At 40.1% G+C, this 24,863-nt stretch overlaps 1 protein-coding gene across 1 annotated transcript in view; it reads left to right on the forward strand.

Annotated features, from left to right (window-relative positions):
- Positions 1-275: 275 nt before the first annotated feature.
- Positions 276-24,863, forward strand: part of lrp1bb (low density lipoprotein receptor-related protein 1Bb) — a gene marked incomplete at its 5' end in the record, with an annotated part of 1,188,884 nt that continues 1,164,296 nt past the window's right edge. Inside the window, 1 exon segment of the mRNA XM_084314368.1 lies at positions 276-348. Coding sequence (XP_084170494.1) covers positions 276-348 — 73 coding nt within the window.

The following is a 24,863-nucleotide window of genomic DNA, read 5'->3' on the forward strand; positions in this document are numbered from 1 at the left end:
TTTTACAGGATGGCCCACCAGATGGTGGACGCTACTGAAGAGGAACGGGTAAGAGTCTCTGGTGTCAGCGAAGAGGACAGAGTCTTTTGGGTCCTTGATGCCGCCCTATAGCCGCATAATTTAAGCCCTTCCATGGCTACTGTAGCTCTGCCTTTTGGTGGATTTGATTTGAATCTTAAAAAAAAAAAAAAAAAAGATGAGAGAGCCGATGAAAAAAAGAGCTGATGATGTCTTTGTAGCCGTTATGTTGAAGTAGAGGGGGCAGGGAGTCACGGATGGCTGAGCCGCTGCAGATGATGTTCGACAGATGGGCGGACCTGCTCCTCTTATGGGAGATGGTCCACATTTGTAAGTAATTTATTTTCTTAAATGCTCGTTAAAGGGGCATGGGGTGGGGGGGGTATTGTATCACAATGTGTAGTTCTTTTTCTTCCCCACTTTTTCTCCTTATTTTCTATTTTTCTCCCATCCCAATTCCATGTATCCAATTCTCCCCTCCCCTGTCTTGAACGTTGCTCGACTATGCCCCCCACTGGTCGGTTGTAGAGAGGATAGAAGCCTTGCATCACGTGTTCCCTCCGGCACACGAGGAGGCAGCCTGTCACATCTTTTCGCCTACCAGCGCGGACTCTCATTGGCGAGGTGTAACGCGTAGGAGGATCACACTACCCTCGCCACATCCTGTCTCTGCTGTGCAGGCGTCTCCCAACCTACCTGTAGGGGTCGCTGTCCACAACGTCCAATCCCCACCCATCGACTTCCACCCACTGACTCTGCCAAATGAGCCAGTACGACGGCCGGCCCAAGCCGAAGGCAATACTGAGACTGGGGTTCAATACCGGAGTCTCTTGCATTGGTGACGAGCGCAATCTCCGCTACGCCACCCAGAGTCCACCGGTGAACGACAGCTGAGTGAACTCCGAACTCTCGAGTAGCCTATTATGTTCGGGCTCATGTCACTTTGTCGCCGCGCGGGTTTCAAATGCCACGCAATGCTCTATATCCGTGAGCACATCTCTTGTCCCTACATAAACATGAGGGCAGAACAAGTACCACAAATACACTCTGTGTGCATGTCGAATGCAGCACATGAAAGCAATATGCCGCACAGGTGGAAAATACACTGTAATTTACATTTTACACAGTGCCATGTTTGTCTACCGCTGAGGAGTCTCAGGCTGAGGATAAAACAACGAGTAGTTGTGCACTTTATGTCTGTGAAACTTTGGTAACGCTTTGCAAGGGAATGCCAATGGTTTGAAATATTCACAGATGTTATTCCTGTGCCTCGGGACAATTGAACTTGTCTCGTGAAGCGAGAAATGAGGGAGTAGAACCGTTGAGTTTGCAATGTCACCTGGATGTCAAATGTGTGGCACAAACTTTGTGGCTCTCACACAAAATATATGGTTTATATTTTAATATTGCAAAAAGGTCTGAACCAGAAATGAAACTCCATATGGGTGTATCAGTTCACACAAACATGTTTTGGGCCCTCAGAATCAGTAGCCTATTCATATTCTAAGAAGCAGCTCCAGGTCTCACATCTATAGGTGAGATTACAAATTGATGGGTTCTCTCCCTGATTTCTATTTTTAGGAGCAGGTGGTGGAGATTCACATACATCACAAACATTAACCCAATTGTCCCGGTGGGCTGCAGGAGTAACGCACATGTTTTCTTTAAATGGGTGGCATTCCTCTGTAAGAAAAGTGTTAAAACTGCTGCACTCAACTTTAATTTCGGCAGTATGTTGTAGTAGTTATTTTGGGTCATGCAGCTGTCAACTTACCAAGAGAGAACGGAGGCGATTATGTTGAGTGTATAAACGTACCGTTTGGAGCTGTTTGCTGTCGGTGTGTGTAATTAGATGAGGTATCAGGGGGATCAGTGTATTGGAGGGACAACACCTGATCACAACCATTACTCAAGTCTGCGAGGCGACCTGGAGGCTGACTGAGTCTAAATTAACTGTGGGACTTTCCTTCAATGCTTCATTTCAACTTTCAGATTCCACATCAATCTTGCTTTATCGAATACATAATTTATGCCGGAGCAAAAACCTGTCCAAATGAGTCATTTAGCGAGAGGTCAACAACAACAACAACAACAACAACAACAACAACAACAACAACATCCCAACAAATAGCTGGTCGGGTGCCAATACAATTATTTAATAACAAATAACTTGTTAATTTGTTTTTTTTTCACCTTTTGAGATTCCTCACAGGGACAGCCCTTTTAGTAGCGAGATTAACTAAAAGATGCAGAATGCATTCTTTTCAGACCCCTAAGATTCCATTTCCGCCCGTCCCTCTGAGAACGCTCGCAGCCAATTTGCCCTTGAAGCTACATTCTCCGTGTTAATGCTGGAGGGCTTTGCTTTCATCTTAGCTAGCCCCGTACTGCGCATTTTTCACTCTGCAAGATGTGAAGTGCCCTGAAATGCCAAATTGAGCTTTTGTGTGGAGGGGAATTGCTGGCGTGCTGTCATATTGATCCTAATTCGTGATTCTGATTCGTGACTCTAATATTCATGAGGCAGAAGGTATTATTCTGTATACCAGGAATGCACTCCGGAATGCGTTTGTCTACAGTACGTGCCGTCCTGAGATGGGGCTGCTTCGGCAGCCTGGCAAACATCTCTATTTAGAGCAACTATTCTCCACTTCACAGTTCACTTTTGAACTGTTTCCTTCCGGTAGTTATACTCTGTGAACATTACTCTGTGAACATTACTCTGTGAACATTACTCTGTGAACATTACTCTGTGAACATTACTCTGTGAACATTCCCTATCTCAGTAATCAAAGCGGATGTTGTACATGGACCATGTCCTTTCATTTGCAGCGAGACTCGTAACGGTAGCACTTTATAATAACACCCGGTTATAATACATTTATAAGGTATTTGTAGATAATGAACTAATCATGAACAAACCATTTATATACATTCATAAATTATTATTAAATCATTTATAACTATATTTGTATACCATTTACAAAGTATTTATAACGCATTAGTGGATAATGAACTAATCATGAACAAACCATTTATATACATTCATAAATGATTATTAAATCATTTATAACTATATTTGTATAACATTTACAGATTAGTTCTACATTATTTATAACTCATTATCAACATTGTTTGTACTTGATTTGTTCATCATTAAATAATGTTGTTTAATGTGTAGTAACACATTTGTAGATGCTTTGAAAAATGGATATGAAAAAACGACTATAGTGTATCTCCATTTATTTTTCATGTTCAACAAATGATTTGTTAAGACATTCATAAAACATCTATAAATCATTTGCAGATGCTATCGTGGGGGCCAATCTAAAGTGAAGCCTATTCATCATTAACAAGTGTCTAATACAGTTAATTATTTGTTTACTTTTTCATCACATGTTACAAATGTTGTAGGCAGCTTTCGGATACACCCTTCTTTGTGACATCAAACAGTGACAGAATTAGGACTAAAGATAAATGCAATTTTATTAACATAAAATACATGTGCATGCCATATAGTTTATCATCGGGGGGCACTAGGACCCAGGAGTACCCTGGCCAGGTATTGAAGAGTATCTAGAGAGGAAGTCTCACGCGAGCGAGACTTGACGTCACATGTGTTGCCGTCTGTTTGAATGGAAGCACAAGTTATCCGTGCTGCGTCTATACTTTCGCTTTTAATAAGGTATGAGCAGGTTAAACACCTTTTTGGTTGGTAAATCTATTCCATCATTTCCGACCTACAAACAACTCTTATATGTTGTGTAGACGTTCGTGTAGATGTGGTGGCCGCTAACGTTACATTTGTGTGCTCAGTGTGCTCAGTGATGATGACACGACACAAATAATTATTACTCTTGTGTGTCGTGTCGTCATCACATACATACTGAGCACTGAGCACACAACATATAAGAGTTGTTTGTAGGTCGGAAATTATGGAATAGATTTACCAACAAAAAAAGGTGTTTAACCTGCTCATACCTTATTAAAAGCGAAAGTATAGACGCAGCACGGATAACTTGTGCTTCCATTCAAACACTATGTCATGCACATGTATTTTATATGTTAATAAAATTGCATTTATCTTTAGTCCTAATTCTGTCACTGTTTGATGTCACAAAGAAGGGTGTATCCGAAAGCTGCCTACAACATTTGTAACATGTGATGAAAAAGTTAACAAATAATTAACTGTATTAGACACTTGTTAATGATGAATAGGCTTCACTTTAGATTGGTCCCCACGATAGCATCTGCAAATGATTTATAAATGTTTTGTTGAACATGAAAAATAAATGGAGATACACTATAGTTGTTTTTTCATATCCATTTTTCAAAGCATCTACAAATGTGTTACTACACATTAAGTAAGGGATAATGTATAGCTACGAGGTCATTGTCGCAAAATAATTGACCGACACGGAGTTTAAAATACCGAGCCGCTTCGGCGAGGTGTTTTAAACGTCAGTGAAGGTCAATTATTTTGCGACAATGACCGAGTATAGCTATACATTATCCCGCTTATTACATGGCTAACTTACTAACAATATACCTAATTCATTTTACATCGACTCGCAACACTGGTTCTGGCTGCGTTCTGGCTCCGCTCGTCGCTCCGCCCCCTGTCATCGCCGGCAGCAGAACACCGGCAGTGTCTAATTGCACTGAAACAGTGTGTGTCAGTGGGCTTGATTGCGAACAGCTGCGCACAGCGGTCATTATTGAAAAAACAGTGGTCATTATTGAAAAATAATGACCGCTGTCGGGGGGCTATTGACCAATCACAAGCAAGCATTTCGGCGAATGTGAAAACGCTATGTAATAAACAACATTATTTAATGATGAACAAATCAAGTACAAACAATGTTGATAATGAGTTATAAATAATGTAGAACTAATCTGTAAATGTTATACAAATATAGTTATAAATGATTTAATAATCATTTATGAATGTATATAAATGGTTTGTTCATGATTAGTTCATTATCCACTAATGCGTTATAAATACTTAAATGGTATACAAATATAGTTATAAATGATTTAATAATCATTTATGAATGTATATAAATGGTTTGTTCATGATTAGTTCATTTTCTACAAATACCTTATACATGCATTATAACAGGGTGTTATTATAAAGTGCTACCCTAGTAACTGTCAATATGGCAGCAATGACAAAGTCACTTTTTTCGGATATAGTTTGATACGTTTAGCAACAGTTCCTTTTGCGTGTGTTTAGAATTGTGTGTCATTCATATTTACAGAAAGCTCTGCAGCTTTCATGGAGGGTAAGCTAAGGGCATTCAGGAACAACTGACAAGTGATATTTTAGGCTACAGCATTGCCGTGCTCTGAGAGGAAAAAAAGCGAGCGAATGAGAAAGAGAGAGAGAAGGAAAGAGAGAGACATGGAGGGAGGAGAGGGAATTAAAGAGAGAGAGAGAGAGAGAGAGAGAGAGAGAGAAGAGAGAGAGAGAGATAGAGAGAGAGAGAGAGAGAGAGAGAGAGAGAGAGAGAGAGAGAGAGAGAGAGAGAGAGAGAGAGAGAGAGAGAGAGGAGAGGGGGGGGGGGGGGGGGGGGAACGTGTTTGAAGACGGAGCCTTCAAAGCCAGGAGGGAAAACATTTCCAAGAGAGGTTAGTGGGAGCCGGAGTCACCTTGCTCGGGGGCCTGAGCCTGCTTCAAATTCAAGAGTAACCCCTGTGTTGCCGTGGAGGACGTGGAGCTAGTGAGACACCCTGGCCCACAGCCACCAGAGTCTATCACCTTCAGACAAGGCGTCCGCCCAATGGGTGACACTTTGACTGCCCGCGGTCACAGGCCCAGCCCCATACACAGAGCAGGTGGTGGAAACATGCTGCAGAGGGGGTCGTGTGTGTTTTTTTGTTCTGGTTTTTGGCTACCACGTTGAACAAGAGCGAGAGAGAGAGAGAGAGAGAGAGAGAGAGAGAGAGAGAGAGAGAGAGAGAGAGAGAGAGAGAGAGAGAGAGAGAGAGAGAGAGAGAGAGAGAGAGAGAGAGAGAGAGAGAGAGAGAGAGGGATAGAGAGAGAGAGAGAGAGAGAGAGAGAGAGAGAGAGAGAGAGAGAGAGAGAGAGAGAGAGAGAGCGAGAGAGAGAGAGAGAGAGAGAGAGAGAGAGAGAGAGAGAGAAAGAGGCAAATCTTATCAGTGGCCCCAGTCTCGAGGGCATTCACAGAAGTGATTTTTAATTACAGGTCCAGTTTTCATGGCACACAGCAGAGCTTGGGCAATCTTCAGCCACATGTCTCGTCTTATCGATAGCTCTCGGTTTATTGACTAGTGATCTACAGTAGTCAGCAGGTGGGAAAAGGCATTAATAACCTCTGGTCAAAAGCAGCGAGGAATCTGACTGCAATGTGTGGTAATGTTGCTGATGTTCCCAACATATATGGTTTACTGCATGCTATCGTTAAGGGTTTTGTCATAATGTCAGAAGCCGTAATTCATGTCGCTTTGCTTTGATTTCTGACATGAAATGGTATCAGATTTTAGCACCTGGGGACATTTTCTGATATCAATGATGAGCCTGGTATCAGCCCCGAAACCAGTATCCATTTTGGTGCATCCTTAACTCATTCAGCGCTAGCTATTAGACGGAGCCCGTCATAGCAAGGCCACGCTTTAAAAAATAGGAGTGCGTCACCTTGTTTGTAGAGTTGTAACTATATTCTATATTATAGCTATGGAGACAATACTATGGCCCATTTGACATCACCTATCTATCGTTCAATATGTGAAAAATAATGAATTTCTCCATCCATACGTTCCTGTGTTATACCGTGGTGAATATATGTATAGTTTTAGAGCGGTCTGGGGTAATTCCCGAAATGCTGAGTTATAGCCTTATTATACGTCAATTATACTATAAACGTTTCATCATGAATGCATGAAAGGGGGGGGGGGGGGGGGGGGGGGCTTTTCTGATTATTTCGATTGTCAGTAACGGCATTCGTATTGAACACTAAAAACACGTATCAGCCCGATCGGTATAAAAGCATTGTACGATCAAGCTAAAATGTACGTCAGATAGTCCTTACCTGTGATCGGGAGTATTCCAAAAATAATATTCCAATTTTTTTATTGCTATCTGGTACATCCGATGTCCATTTGGTCCACGGCATAACCCACCACAACATATGGATCGGGGATATTTGACGCGCTTCAATGGAACCGGGAGAATCGCTCCACTCGCCCGATAAGGAAAAGTGAGACCGGAAACATTTGTCCGTTACACAGGCCAAGATACAAAGGGTGCTCGATACCGCCGTCTAGCTGGATGCGGCCGGTATTGCACTTTGGCGATCTCAGACTCATTCCCTACGGTAACACCAAGGTCCCTGGATGAATAATGAATAAAAATATAGAATAAAGGGATAAACGACCAAAACCCAGAGAAATCTCGGGTCTGGCGCCCCCAACCGCTGGCGAGTTAACCCGACTTATCTCAGGTTTGGCTTCCATTGAGTTCATAAGAAGAGGACTTCGTGTTTCACTTCAGAGACGGGCAAAAAACAACATGCAAAGGGTCCAAAATACCCAGAGGTCCAACTACAATGATTTGAGCGAGATCGAACACAGCCAAATTAGTTTTAGCAGCGGTGCCTGCAGCGTGCCGGACACAGCAGGTATGAATCCTGCAGTGGTGTGTGTGTGGGGTTATTAATTGAGAACATCAATAACAACAAGGCCTGTTTCTCTCTCTTGAGGAGAGCATTCATCATGTTAGGTCAGCGCAGTGCAGCCAGCCAGCCAGCCAGCCAGGCAGGAGAAAATGGGACCGGTTTGGACGGAGTGAACGGGAGCTTCGCCGCTCTCGCACATCTCCACCCACACCCTCGCCCCAAGTGACAGAGTGCCACAACGCCAGCTACACATTACTGTTAAATTACTACACCATGTTTCTGCCTGTGGTCATGTGTATCATGGATGACAAATCCAATCAGGTATCAGCCAAGTCCCCCCCCCCCATCCTCCATACCTGTCACACATTACACCTCCTTAGGTCGAAGAAGAAGTAGATTGTTGTAGATCAGGCTTGAGAGATAACAGAGACAGTAATTCCGGGGATACAGACCTTGAGGTCTTCACTGAACATAAAAATGAGACAGGTATACTAAAACGGTGTGGGCCTTCTTTAGGTGGATACATCACCAGCACGGAAACCTTATATATCTTCCAATCTTCTTCGTCTGATCTTAAAGTTCAACGATTGGAAACCCTGAATGTACTTAAGGCTATATGGTGAAGTCTATTGTAACCAGGCTTTCTGTGTGCAAATGTTTCATCTATGCTGTCAGCCGATTAAAAAAAGTTTATCTAATTAATTACAAGATTTGTAATGAATTAATCTAATTAATCGCATAACCATTTTAGTCCTGATATTCTATATTCTATAATCATATTTCAAATTACATGTGTCCGGATGGCAGAATTCAGTGCTGTATCTACAAAACCTTCTGTTTAATCATCTTCCCTTTATTCATTTGCTTAGATTTTCCAGGTCTGGTCAATTTTAGCATGGTGTTATTCACAGTCAAAGATTAAAAAAAAAATATTAATTGATATTCTCATTTGGTTCATTACAATTTACTCAAGCCTAGTAACAGACACAGTATTTCTGACACTGGGAATACATTCCCTGAGATCCATAGATGTCCCTAGAATCAGATACCAAGAACATGCAAATGGACCATTTAAAAAAAAGTCTGTAAATGTTTATTATACGTTCTTATGGAATTAATGAGATTAAAAAAATAAAATTATAAAAAAGTATTTAAAATATATTTTTTTCTTATCTTGTCGTGTGTTGTCATGTTTGTTTATACGTTTGTTTAAAAAATAATAAAAAAATAAAATACAAAAAAATACAAAAAAATTAATAAATGTTGCGTTAATTTTCATAACGCGATAATTTGCTGTGTAATTAATTAATCTAATTAACACGATAAACTGACAGCCCTAGTTTTATCTGATCACTTTGTCAAGTTACTTGTATCTGTAATGTCTATGTGTTTATTTTGAAACTGTGTTGCTGCTATTTTTGGCCAGGTCTGCCTTTTAAAAGAGATCCTGGATCTCAATGGTACAAACCTGGTTAAATAAAGGCAAAATATAAATAAAATAAAATATCTAAAACATTTAATTTTTTTATTATGGAATTAAATAAATTATTTGGTTCCTTTTCATGTTACAACTATGCGCTTTTGACATTTTATAAGGCGTTAATAATGGCACTGCTTGGACCAAAGGTCTTCACATGGGAACAGTGGTGGGAAAATCCACCCTAAAACATTACATGTTACATTACAACATACATTGTCCTGTAGTAGGCCTACACTATTCCAATCGTCTTGGACAGGTCAACATCTATAAAGATAATAACAGTCTCCCTATGCTGGAAATCAAAGCATCAAGACTTGAATTGTTTTTGTCATTAAGTGACACTTTTTGGTGTTGGTCCGTTGATGATGAGTAAAATCACCATGGTTACTGTCATCATGTCCCGCGAGTTGTTCCATTAGTCACTGTCCGCGGAGCCGCTTTGGGACACACCCCTACGCAGAGAGTTGAACGACGTTCCACTGTCAAACGGCTCTGCTCAAAGACGAAGTAAACAGACTCTTTTCCCCTGATATAAGAATAAATAATAATATATTAATTGCTTTGGTTGGCACTTTGATGGTTGCCTCTGCCGTGTGTGAGTGAATGGGTGAATGTGAGGCCTAAATTGTAAAACACTTTGGATAAAAGCGCTATATAAATTGCACTCCATTTACCATTTATATTTGGTTATTTGTGTATACATGCAATTCAAAGTCATTACCACATTTGCTTTCAAACACTTTCCTCTTCAAGGTATGTCGGCGTTACAGTAATAGGGCTCTGGGCAGAGCTGTGTTGCAGGCTGTGTGATGGACAGGTGAGATATGTTCTGATGACATCATCAGTTTTGACATCTGGTATTGTAATAAACTGTAATATACTGTAACTGTGCTTCTTTCTCCCCTGGGTGGGAGACACTGTCAGCAGTCAATTGCATTTGAAAAGAAGAACATGGGCGAAAAGTTTGAGAACGTTTTCTCTCAAGGACACCGGTTAAGTGTTGCAAAAGTGACATTTTACAGCCTAACCGGCTTACATTTAGGAAACGCACGTTCATGTTCCGTTACATCTGAGCTTGTAAGGCAGTCAGAAAGCAAAGTGTTTTTAAGGTAGTCTAATGGATGAGGTCATGTGCTAAGAGGCTCTTTGCGCCACACCTGTTTCCTGTGCAGACTGGAGAGGGCTGACATAGTGAGCGAAGACATTTATTTCTTTATTGCTTGTTTTCATATGCTAGCCAAACACAGCTGGGCGTAGGCACAGTACATGTGTCGTAAGGTGCTTTCTACGTGATTTAAACTGGCATTGCACCCATATAAAGGGGGACAGACAACGCAGCTTTTAGAACCCGCGTCCGGCGTTGAAAACCCAGATTAGTTTACACCAAACGACTAGGGTATGGACAACCCTGCTTAAATAAATCCCAAATTGACTACCATTCCAATGCACTCCTTAAAGGGGCACTTCACCAAAAAAGGTTGTACATAATCTCACACACTCTAAACAGTTTTGCACACATTTAGTTTCAGTTATTGAGAGTAAATAAGAACGAATATGGCCACCAGTGATGTCATCGGGGACATTGAATCTGTGTGTTTTTGCAGAACCATGAAATGATGTAGATGGAAAAATAGCAATACCTTGTCTGCTTCATTGAGCTGTAATTGACACAACACAATGATTTGTGTGAATGGATGTGTGAGATTATGTGCAAAATAAATCAGCATTTTACATTTTTTTATATGAAGTGCCCCTTGGTTGCTAGTATCTGCACCCCTGATAGAATATTCTAGGCTCTGTTGCCTCTATTCAACCTATTCCGTTTCAACTCTGAACTCTGATGCCTATACACACGGACTACAACTGTCTTACACAGTACTCATAACTACCTACCTATCGATAGCCTATCCATACTGTAATAATTCTGAATACATAGTATTAGGTATACATATATATATATATATATATATATATATATATATATATATATATATATATATATATATATATATATATATATATATATATATATATATATATATATATATATATATATATATATATATATATATATGTGTATACACCTATGTGTATAAACTTCTACCTATACAGTATGTGTATTTATTCCACTATAATGTATATACCACTGGCTAGTATAGCTAGTATACATACTACCACTGTATAGGCTATAATACTACTGTACATACATTAGCTTAGCATATTTACTACTCGTCATTTATACATATTTTAATGTTACATTGTCTATTGCTATACACTTTACTATTATCTGGTTAGATGCCAACTTAATTTTGTTGTACATTTGTGCTGTTGCACAATGACAATAACATTGTATCTAATCTTGAATCCAATCTTCTCCCTCATTCATCCAAAGGGAAAACAGAATGCATAATGTTGTTTAGTATATGGAGGCATGTGACTTGCTCCCATTAAAAACCAGCAGAGAGCTGTATTGAAATTATAAATACCTGCAGTTCTTGATTGTGACATCAATTGCTAAACATCATACAAGTGTGGTATTTTGATTTACCACAGCTCATTGCAATACCAACATGTGTTAATGTGTGTGAAGTCTCCTCAATAGAACCAAAGTCACAGTCACTGCTCATAATTTGGCCAGGTTGTAATTTAATTTATTAGATGAACACATTCACCAAATGTTCATCTTTTTTATTTTTTTTTGTCCAGTTTAAGTCCAAACATACTTTTGTTGGAAACTATTGTAACTGTAAAATCACAACATTACAGTCAAGGGTGTTCTTCACTGTGTAATTGTGATGATTTCATGTGATGTGATATGATGACTTTAGGGATGATTGAAAATGTAATTTATCTGGAGGAGAACTCTGAGAACTGCACTGTACTGTACTCAAATGTACTGTAATAATAATAATAATAATAAACGTTATTTATATAGCACCTTTCATACAGAAATTGCAGCTCAAAGTGCTTCACAACAGAAAAAACAGTATTAAATGAGCACATAAAGACATATAAAATCACAGTTTTTCACATTAGGATCTAACATCCCAACAGGTCACCTTGTTTATTGTACTTGTGGATGGGAATTCTGAACCTAAGAAAAGTAAAAGATAAATGTAATTTTTTATTGATTCTTCATTTTTACTACTCCCACAAATTACACAGGGTAAACTAATGCTGTAACTTAATTTATGAATTTAGACTCTATGGATTACCATAGTGCGTAACAATCAGTTTTATTTTTCAATGGAGTCCTTTTTTAATGTGGTCGTTTTTTTCTGTGTAAAAAACATTTACCATGTCTACACTACATCATGGAACACATGTCCATTGATTGATTTAATTGAACACATACATTTGAAGCAAGCTTCTCATACACATTCTTAAGAAAAGTAATCAAGGATAAACACAATAAATCAGACTCAGGATTAATAGTATAACCCTAAATATCTTTATCCAGTGTCAATACATAAATCATCATCATCATCATCATCATCATCATCATCATCATCATCATCACCATCATCATCATCATCATCATCATCATCACCAACAACAGCAACAACAACAACATCATCACCATTAAAAAAAACTAAAATACAAAATGAAATGCCAATCTAAAATGCCCGGCACACAGCAGATCCCTTTTAAAGTCACCTTTAATCCAGTTTTTCATCAGAACTGCACCCATCCTCTGTGAAATTCTGTAATATAACTATGTCGACACAAATTTGTCCAGAGAGTTGAGGGTGGATGGATGTTCATCGTTTGAAGCATTCAATATTGGAAGTTTCTCTGAATCCCGTTATCTTACATCACTGCTTTCTTGTTTTGTACGACCCGCGAGGAGTACGCTTCCCCAGTCACGGCCTACTCCACTCCCTGTATTTTATTTTATTTATTTTCATTATTATTATTTATTTTTTCATACATTCACACTCCCTTTGAAGAACTAAGAATTTTGAATGATTGTTTCATCTCGTCTCCCATGCGCCCCACTGTGCTAGCTCTGTGTCGGTGTCTCTCTGTGTCTGGGAGGAATAGCGAAATGCCAGCACTTATTTATCCCAGCCTTTCTACAATAGCTACCAGCTATCTTGCACTCCTGAAAAAAGGCAGCTGTGAAACAAACCTTAGCTTACATTTGACATTCGCTGACAGCTAAATCTTTAAACCAGCGACGACGTTACCATTACTCATGGGGCTGTGGGGGAGCGAGGGGGACTGGAGGTAAGCACACCTCACGCTAGAACTACGTACTACTTTTGGGGTTGTCCCCACTCTGTTGATTCACCATGAACGGAGCGGTTGTTTCGTTCTGAGGCATTGTTCGCGATATTCAAGATTACAGATTACTTTATTTGTCCCTAGGGTCATCTGCCTTGGACATAACATAATCTGGGCGTGACCCACTTTGCCAGACTGGCAGTGCTTAGAGTCCGTCCTCCACGGGCCTGAATATTCAAACCCCACCCGCACTGACCCGAGTGAGTTGGGATCATACGTAATTGTTAAGATATATGCATTTTACTATGCTTGATTTCTGTAAATACAACAACCTGAGTTCAAGTGGGTGTGTTAAGAGTAAAGGTAAAATGTCCTCAGTTGTGCTATTATGTGCTACATATATCAATGTGTTCTCTGTATATTATGATGAGTGCAGTAATGTTGTTGTAACACTATGCGGCGCTCTAACTAAAGGTAGAGGCGCACATCTGTTTCATCATGCTGAGCCTATAAAAGGGGTGTGTCCACCTCCACCTGCTCAGCTCTCTCTCGTCTCTTCCTCTCTCTATAGCTACACCTTGGAGTAGCAGGTGCACGCTACAACAATGTGTATGACCAATGTGAAATAAACCAAGCCAAAAAGGCTAGAGTTCATCGTCTCTCATTGATTCCTTTCCTCCGAATGCAACGCAAAGATAAACTGCAGTCATTATCTTAACAGTAATCCCACAGAATACAATTACTAAAATGGAACGAAGTGGCTCGACCATCTATTATAACTGCTCACATGATGTAACACAATCAGATTAGCCTAGTGCAAATACATTACATTACAGTATACCTCTGTGTACATATTTTCACTAGGCTAATCTGCATTTTGATTCCGGATCCTCCCGTCAGCGTGTCGAAGTGTCCTTGAGACCCTTAACCCCTAACCGCTCCTGATGAGCAGGTTGGCACCTTGCATGGTCGCCTCCACCGTCGGTGTGTGAATGTGTGAATGAATGGGTGAATGTGAGGCATAAATTGTAAAGCGCTGTTAGTCGACTAAAATATAAATGTTTATACAATTTCCTCTCTGTTTCTTTAGTTAATTCCTGATAACTGTGTCTCTGTTGTCAAGTTATCTCTGACTGGCTCCACACACACGAATATTGACAAATATGCTTTGGTCTATTTAATGTGTATTAGATTAAATAAATCCTTCTCCATGACTGAGTTGCAGAATGTGGGGAAATCGATTTTTCAATAGGGTGGTCGATAGGGCTGTCTTAAATACTTCGACGTGTGTGTGTGTGTGTGTGTGTGTGTGTGTGTGTGTGTGTGTGTGTGTGTGTGTGTGTGTGTGTGTGTGTGTGTGTGTGTGTGTGTGTGTGTGTGTGTGTGTGTGTGTGTGTGTGTGTGTGTGTGTGTGTGTGTGTGTGTGTGTGTGTGTGTGTGTGTGTGTGTGTGTGTGTGTGTGTGTGTGTGTGTGAGAACTACCCATCCCAGTTAGGACAGCCGAATCCCGTCCAATCTTTCGCCGACGACTAAAGACTCACTTCTTCAACCATTATCTGAAATGATTAAAAAAAAAAAAAAAAAATCTAACCGTGACTAACCTTACTGTCATGCACTTTTCCTAATAAACTAACCTACACTGTAACACGCAACACTTTGATAAACATTGTTACTCAGCTGATAGAGTTGTACCCTTCTTGCTGTCTTGTCGTACAGAACTTGTAAGTCGCTTTGGATAAAAGCGTCAGCTAAATGACTAAATGTAAATGTGTGTGTGTGTGTGTGTGTGTGTGTGTGTGTGTGTGTGTGTGTGTGTGTGTGTGTGTGTGTGTGTGTGTGTGTGTGTGTGTGTGTGTGTGTGTGTGTGTGTGTGTGTGTGTGTGTGTGTGTGTGTGTGTGTGTGTGTGTGTGTGTGTGTGCGTGCGTGCGTGTGTGCGCGCGCATGGGGCCATTGGGTGGGGCCGGGGGACAAATACACTGGAGGAAAGTAACCCAGCTCAGCACTGCCCAAATTATATCATCACTATTGCCTGTTTGAAGGATATCATCCTCAAATACATATACACCTACATGCCTTGTAGAATTCCACACATAAGAAAGAAAGATACTGGGATGAATAAACAAAATAGGAAATAAAATTTAGATAAGGTGCTACTGAGATGTTTTGGTGAGTTCTTTGTTTTTTTGTGGAAGTTGCCCTTCTTAAAAATGCATGAACATTCACTGATAATTGGTCTGTAGTGGAGTCTACAAGGTCTACATTGCCGGACCATGTAGAATCCGGACCTTGTAGACTGACATAATTCTGTGCATAGTTTAGTCTACACAGGCCATATTTCAAATAATCTAAATCTTACTTCATTCATCTTAAACATTCTTGATTTGGGGGATTGGTAGTTCCCATGAAATCTGAAGTTGTTCAAACGACAACAGCGATCCACCTTGAATTAAATCACACAGCCGAGTGAAACCTTGTTGGCTCAGTCACGAAAGGGGCTACTTAATTAATTAATCCAACCCACTTTATTTATAGAGCACATTTAAAAACAACAACGTTTATGAAAGTGCTGTACAAGTCCCACAACATAAGCTAAAAAAAAAAAAAAAAAAAAAAAAATATTAATTAATTTAAAAAAAAATTATCGAAGCTTCGAATTAAAATCGAAGCTCGGCCCCGAAGCTTCGATTGCCAAAAAAAGCTTCGAAGGTCAGCCCTAGTGGTCGATGCATTAGTCACCTAAAAGTCTGTTAATTCTCACTATTTGTTCATGTCCGTCGAAGTGAATGTTCAACATTTTGTCTCTCTTGTTGTTGCACTCTCTCCTGTGTGTCAGAAAATCTGCTATTATATTCATTAGAGTGATTTATAGCTGTGGTGGAGTTTTGGCCGAGGCCATAAAACAAAAGAATGGACACGAGATGTGAAGCTAAAAAGCATCATTAGCATCTCCACAGCTCTTTCAGGCCCTCCCCTTGTTGTCCTGGTCTTAACTGACATCCTTATAAAAGGAGGACGTGGTGATTAAGGAGTCTTTTCAAAGTGACACCCCATAACCTCCGTCCTCAAATCTTTGAATCAAAGTGCTATTATGTTTGTTTTTTCTATATTCTTTGGCCACCACTCCCGATCCATGCACCACAGATCGTGTGACATTCAGCTCCATTGTAAAGGTGTGACGGTAGAACCTCTTCAGCAGATATCTCCAAAACCTGGCAAATCACACCGAAACTATCTGGAAAGATAGATATAGTGGTCTAAAGTTCCAAACACACCTTGAGTGCAGAAGGATGAGTGACGGCATGTATTCATCTTCTGTAATTCTACCACTGGGTGTACCGACATTGTGTTGTGTGTAGGGGTGTAACGATGCGACCTCACAACGATTCGATTCGATTATGATTATTCAGGCAACGATTCAATGCATCATGAAATCTCTTCATTTGACCACGATTCGATTCGATTAATTTTCAATACATTTTCTATTAATTTTCTATTAGTTAATTCCCCAAAACAAAAAATGTTGAATACACAAATGTGGCTGGGGGAACTGATTCACTCAGCATGAATGGGCTATAGGTAAAAAAAAAAAATATATATATATATATATTAGAGGTGGGCATAGATGTGAAGCAGGGCGTTCCTGAAAAAGAGCATCTGTGCTCAGCGAACCTACCCTGGGTAAATAAAGGTAAAAAAAAAAAATGTAATTTTTTTTTTTATTTTTTTATTAATGTGTTAATTATATTATCGCGCGATACTAGTATTGCGTTAACGCAGCTCTAATATATATATATAAAACATATTTTTTTGGATTAATTTCGATTATAATCGATTCTAACATATTCAAATCGATGCATCGATTCTAACACATTCGAATCGATGCATTTCGATTAATCGATGCATCGTTACACCCCTAGTTGTGTGTCAATTGCAAATGGTCAAGGAATGAGGTTGGTGTTGTTTTCAGAGCTACTGTAGATACTGTAGGTGTCAGAATGTCACAGCTCAAAACTGACTTGTACTGAAATGAGCTTTTCAATCTTTCGACAAATGTAGCACTTTGCGTAAGAGGAAAAGTATGATTTATTTTGTGGGTGAACTGCCCCTTTAATAAAAAAATAAAAAAAAAATAGCATTGTTTTAGTATCTCAGTCTATGTCTCTTAACCTTTCATTTGAGTGAGATAAGGAAATAAGTGCCAAACCCTTACACTGTCTCGAGTAGACTGTTTGTCACTAAGTGAATATTATTTACACACTGAGAACTGTGTAATACATAAGATATTTCACACTTAATTTTCTTTTTTCAGAATTAAGCTATAGTAGGAATTAGAATTTCTACTCTCAACTCTTTTCATCTTTTCTTTGTAAGCAATCCATATAGTCTCTTCCTTGACCATAACCACACAGTGGCCATTTTGCTCTTATAAGATGACATACAGTGACCCACTTAAAGTTTTATGGATTTGTGTCAATTAGAACAGCTCAAATCTTGTTTAAAGCCTGAAACAATTAATTGCCAGGCAATATACTGTAAAAAAAAAAAACGTTTGTTATGTTCGAGATAAATAAAGATAAATAAATAAATCAATGCTCAGGCTGGGTTCCCACTTTGGTTGAATGCTGAATTAACTGTGAAGTCGTGCTCAAGGCCCAGTATTTCCTTTATAATAACTCTGCTTTTTGCAATGATTTTCTTCACAATGCTTTATGAACAACCCATGACATAGAATAGGCCTGAATACTCTTGACTTTGAAATATGACATCATTTAAATGTTACCAATGGATGCAATGAAATGCATCATTTTACCAGGTCTACCCTTACAATATTGAGCACGGTAATGTTGTAATTATACCTTCGGGATTGATGGATTATCTTTCTCCCTTGGTCCCATGCGTGGCAGATTTAAGACTGCAGATTTCACAAATCTTTGCTCTATGTTGCCATGACAACTTAGTTTATCTCCAATTTGTGAGCGCCCTCGCTTCCTCCCCATAGGCTTTCAGAAAGGTAATATTATGCATATCAAACGACTTAGTGAGCTACAATATCCTCAGTCATAACCGTGTGTCTTCTTTCTTTATTTATTACATTGCCTGGATCGGTCAGTATTATGTTTCTGACATTTTAGTTTAGGTTTGATGTCCCCTGTGAAAGTAAAGGCTATGGCTTTCTACTGACTGGTAACTGATCTGTGTTGCAGCGATTGCATTATGCTGTATACTATTACCCATATGGTATATGGCTTCTGGAATCAAAGGCTATGAGCACCAAAGCGGGCATGTTCCAGATGCTATTGGGGCCCTTGTTGCCTGGTTGGCGTGACATATAGCCGGCGCAAGTCTGCACGGAATTGGCACACATCCTTATTATTATTTCTCACTGCATGATTAGCTACTGCTAACAAGAACTCTAGGTCCCCATATGGTTATGCTGCCTGTAACCACAACAAACCAATTAGTCCGTTCTGTATTTACAGTGACTCCAGTGTGAGAGTGCTTTTAGGTAATCGCGGCAGTCATGAGGGAAATGCGGTGTCTAAGGATCTCATTTCGGCGCAGGCTGCACACAATTTCCGCAGGTCATTAAAGCTAACTGTGACTGTGTTGAAGGTGTTTCTCCCTCCCACCTCCTAAAAGGTCATATCATGAATCTAGCAGTATAGGCCTATATGTTGTGTTAGACCCCTGTGTGTGTGTGTTTACACGATCTCTCCTCCATACTTTATTAGAATGAATAGCCAGCCAGCGTCTATGGCGTGATGCATCTAACAAAGTCCAGAAGTTGCTGACAACCATGTTAATTAGCTGTAAAAAGGTCAGATACCCAGTAATGAAGCGAGACACGGAATGAAGCAGCAATTAGACATTGTTCCTGCTAATTTGGAGCAGTAATGCCGGACTGCTATTTTCACACTTAATTGCTTTGGAGAGGGGCGTGTGAAGAAATGATAGGTCAGCTTTCACTCTGGGCTATTTAGCCGAGGCTCCTTTGGATGCTATTCCTCTGCATGGTGTCCAAATCAAATTAATCCCATATTATTCAGCTTTTTTCTTTTTCTCTTTTTGACAATTTCTCATTTGCATATTGCAATAAACGCAGCGGGCTATTTATTTTTATTAATCAAAAAGCATTTCCAATCAAGGTCCAATCAAGACCAAGGCAAGATGTCATGCATTAACTGGAGATCATTGGAATCTGCCTGTAAAAAAAGGTATTCATATATACAGTGTAATAACTGTACATATAGCTGCTCAAACTAATTCAGACATGGGACGTCATTAAACAGTTTGAATAAATTATTTTTAATTCACAATCATCCTTTGAGTGCCTCGGATTCCGTTTAGTCTGCCGCCTCTACTTTGGACTTCCGTTATACGCAAGCTGAACAGCCTTTGTATTTAATCGTATATTAATTGGACTGTATTTTATATAGCGCTTTTATCCAAAGCGCTTTACAACTTATGCCTCACATCCACCCATTCTCTCACACATTCACACACCGACGGCCGAGGCAACCATGCAAAGTGTCAACCTGCTCATCGGGAGCAGTTAGGGCAGGGGTCAGCAACCTTTACTATCAAAAGAGCCACTTTTCCCCCGTCCCACAAAATAAAATGCTCAGGGAGCCGCACAACCTATTTACCCTTAAAATGAAGATAACACAGTGTATAACATTTTATATATCCCCAAGCATACCCCACATTTAGCATAAAACGCCTGACAATTGCATACCCAAAGTAATTTGCGATTTATTATACTTTATACTTATAGCACACAGTTTGTTGCATTAATGGGATTATAAAGCAACAAAAAGAAAAATTTGACTTTTTAATTGCTGTTTTTACCTGTTATAACAAAGGAAAACCTCAAACTCTTATGAAGTGGAGAAAAAATACTGGCTGTGTAGACCTATTTTTTTATAAAAAACAGAAGAGGAGACAAAACACTGGTGTCTGTAGACCGACTTTGAAATAAAACCCTGAACTATTCAGGTATATTTGAGTCCTTCCCTTATTTGTGGAACATTTATAAAATAAAAGTAGTCCACTTTGAAAAAAGACTACCATGTGTACTGTAGACCTACTTTGAAATAAAACACAGAAAAGGAGAAAAAACACTTGCATCTGTAAACCTACTTTGAAATAAAACCCTGAACTATGCAGCTCTATTAGAGTCCTTCCCTTATTTGTGGAAAATCTATAAAATAAAAAATACATTTTTCGTTGTTCACAAATTTCGCACCACATATCAGGCATACAGGTAAGCCTTTTGTTGACTAAATATCTTAGTTGATGAAATATTTTTTCATTTCAGTGTCACAGTATGACATCGATATATAAAAAAAAAAACGTTTTTTGGGGGGGGGGGGGGGGGGGCCAGGGAGCCGCATCTGATTGGCTAAAGAGCCGCATGCGGCCTCGAGGCCGCAGGTTGCCGACCACTGAGTTAGGGGTTTAAGTGTCCCAGCGTACAATATGGGTTTAACACAGCGAAACGCTGGGGTCTGAAAGCTAATAAACCTTTTAAATCATTGTTACAAAACGACTGGTAATTACAGAGCAAGCCTGGTGCGCATGCGCCGTGACACCAATGCAGAAATACACGGCTCGCTCTGTAATTACCACTCGTTTTGTAACAATGATAAGGTTTATTAGCAACTCCGAGCTTTCAGAGCGTTTCGCTGTGTTAAACCCATATTGTAAGCTGGGTATCTTTGAAATTCATATCTGATATATTTTTGACACACCCCCAGCTCAGAAGCAGCGCGTGTTACTTAATACGAGCCTGGTAGCGGCATAGCTGAGAGTGACTGCGGTTACAAAAGCCCCTGGCTTGCAGATCGCAGTCACGTAAGGGGCTAATCGACATGCTGCTGGGAGGAGCTGGAATCGAACCGGGAACCTTCGGTTTACCAAAGGGCCGCTCTAGAGCCACTAATTGCCCTATCCTAGCAGAACACCTGATTTTTTATTGCTTCAACATTACCGTCATCATATATTTCTTTTACCCTTTTTATATCATCTTTTTTATTCATGCACGCAGAGTTATCACCTGCGATACATGTCAGATACATGCCTGCGATACATGTCATGTCGGCGCATGGTGTTCCATCTCTCTGATGTGCATGACGGGGCACATCCAGTGACCTTTCCCTTCTTTCACTCCCACATGCCATGAATCACGGCGTCGCGGCGCCGTGCCGTTTTCATCCGGTAATGAGTGTTGTGAATCAATAAGTGAGATAGCGACAGTGGAGAGAGGAGAGATGCCAGAACAGGCAGCCGTCTCCCCGCACCACCCCTCCCGCTCCGGTACTCAGATATTTCAAATTGATTTAAATCGTTTGCTAAATTACACGTCATCTCTGTTGACTCCCACCCGTGGCCCCCGAATGCACCGGTCCGATCGACCCCCGCTGATGGATCTGACTTATAAATGCCTATAACCCCGTTTGATTGAGACTATCAATTTCAACTTTGCCGTGTCAAGAAAAAGATGTATACTGTATTGGCATTTGTAGTCAAATCAGGCATACGGGAAGATCGAAGATTGATGTTAATCATAACCTTTGACCCCGTGCATTTCCCCCTCCTTGTTTGTACAGACAGACCAATAAAAATGTAAGCATTCAGACATAAACCATTTTTAATATGTACTTGCGGTTGTATAGTTACTACGTATCCCTGGTGTGTGCAGCCTACAAACGTCGGATGCATTTCACTACTGACACAGTGCACATAACACTCTAAAACATTGCTCATTTAATTCTTAAAAAAATATGTTTACCCTAGCCCATACACGCAATCTGAAGGAAACTGAAATCTAAATTGTGTGCACTGTGGAGTAGATTTCAGTTGCCATACTGTATGTGTCAGCTAGTACAGACAGGGGCCTGACCCCATTGGCTTTGCATTGGTTTGTGGCTAACTTGCCAGAACTATCCCTTTAAACACTCATTTGAAAACTAAAAGTGTGATCAAAGTGTGATTTTTAAACAGCATCTGAAAACACATCTTTTTAACTTGGCCGCTTAACCTGCGGCCCCAAAAGTGGCCATTTCAGTTTTCATTTTTGAGGACTGCATACTTTTTTTGCAAACTAAAACAACATACTTTTTTTTTTATATACACTTCTTCTCATCCTGTTTTTCTCAGATTGTTCTCCCATCCCAATTTAGTCATGTCAATTCCCCCATCCCCTTCCTGGTCGTTGCTCGCATGTGCTCCCCACTGGTCAGTCTAGGGAGGGTTGATGGATACTATCACATGTCCCCTCCGATACATGCAGAGTCAGCCAGCCACTTCTTTTCACCTGCCAGCGCGGACTCTCATTGGTGAGGTGTAACGTGTGGGAGGCTCACACTACCCTCACCATCTCCCTTCCTCGCTGTGCAGGCGCCCTGACCGACCTGTAGAAGTCGCTGTTTACAACGACCAGATTACCACCCACCGGCTTCCCTCCCGCTGACTCTGCCAATTGAGCCAGTATGACGGCCGGCCAAGCCGGAGGCAACGCTGACAGCTAAATTCGATACCAGTGTCTCTCGCGTTGGTGACGAGCGCTTAGTCCGCTGCGCCACCCAGCCGCTTCCAAAACAACATACTTTATACTTATAGCACATGCATGAGCCTGGTCTCTTTTGAAAGATGACATTCTGAAGTATCTGATTCCAGAAAGAAAATTCACGTTTAGTACTAATGAAATTGAGTAACATAGGTCTGAACTTGAGTTGTAGAAAAACTTGTTACTCAAGTTTGTCTGTAGTAGTTAGTAGTCCAGAGGTAGTATTTCCCCAGAATGTCTGGAGGCTTAATAATCCATACGGACCCATAGCCTGAAGCCTTATGTAGTACATATCCAAATTTCATAAAGATCCATTGAGAAATGAGTGATTAGGAGGGATTTTGGTAAACTGTGTACAAAAGAAAAACTCAGTTTTCTCATAGACTTCAATTCATTCGGCTGTTTTTCTCTTCCTGTTTTTGCTCATTCGTTTTTCACCTAGATCCTAGAGCATATCCCCAGATGGGGTATCATTGGAAAGCCACACTCATTGGCTACAAACCTCCACAATAATCTTCGAGATCGCCAAATGATTGACGGAACTAGAGCCCCAAGAGTCGGGAGTGGTATTTTGTGCAATACCGTGTACTTTGCACAAGCCTCAAATACTGGCATGTAACTCGAGAACTGCTGAGCGGGTTTTTTTGTCGGATTTTGTCGCTATCGACAGGCAACAAATAAGCCTTCAATTCGATATATATATTGTATTACAAAATATGCACACCCAAGCCACTAGGGGTCGCCAAAGTGCCGGTGGGCAAATTGTCCTAAAAAAGGCCCACATGTGGTACGTTGCAGGCTAAGATGTATCTAGCATATTCCTTTTGTTTTAATCATTTTATTTAACTCTCTTTTATTTTTTCTATTTATTGTATTGCTTGTGATATGCAATTTGTTTACTGAGTCATGCATTTTATTATTCATTTGTACATTTTATGTGTTGTGTTGTCAAATCACTCTGGGCTGCTTTATATTGCATGAAGGGTGCTTTATAAATAAAGTATATTATTATTATTATCATTATTATTATTATTATTATTATTATATTATTATTATTATTATTATTATTATTATTATTATTATTATTATTATTATTATTATTATTATTATTATTATTATTATTATTATCACTATGATGTGATAACATCTTAACAGCTATGGTAGAGCAGGGCACATTTGTCTAGAGAGAGCTACTGTAGGACATTTACCTAACTATTATTGACATGGCGATAATTAACAGTTATTTGGGGAAGTGGCTGCTCACTGTCACACTTCCCTGATACAATATTGTGTTAGGTGCTGCTTATTTTTACCTGTTTGAGCAGATTAGGGCTCAATGCCTTGCTCACGGGCGATGATGGTGTGCAATGTAGATCGCCAGCCAGCCTGCAGTCGCCAGCTCACACGTACACCCTCCTGTCAATGCTGGGGGTCGAACCAGCAACCCTTTGGTTATTGGTCTACCTCTAACTCAAAATGCAAATACCCAACTTGTTGTCTCCAAAGATACCAGGTACTGATGTTTCCCTGATTTACAGACAACGAGTTACATACTTGTGTCAAAACACTGGACTGGAGTATAACAGTTACAATTTGGATGCATTTCTGTCCGAATGGGGGGGGGGGGGGGGGGGGGGGGGGGTAGAACACACATGCAGACACACAAAAGGAGGGAATCTTAAAGTTAACCACTGGAATCACAGAGCGATGAGGGAAAACACAAGAACACTGAAATAAATAAAAGTAAAAGCTATAGAAAACACCAGGGTAAAATAAATGGTGAAAGACCCCAAAATAACCACCACTGTCTACAGTAGCATCAATCAGGTGGCAATCAAGCCCACACAGCTGCCAAGCCGCATGGCAATTAACTGGTGTCTGGTGATTGACAGTTCACAAGATAAAAACAAAAATAACTGGTGTCTGGTGATT

Source organism: Notolepis coatsorum (assembly GCF_963971535.1).
Source record: "Notolepis coatsorum genome assembly, chromosome: 5".
NCBI classification, from domain to species: Eukaryota; Metazoa; Chordata; class Actinopteri; order Aulopiformes; family Paralepididae; genus Notolepis; species Notolepis coatsorum.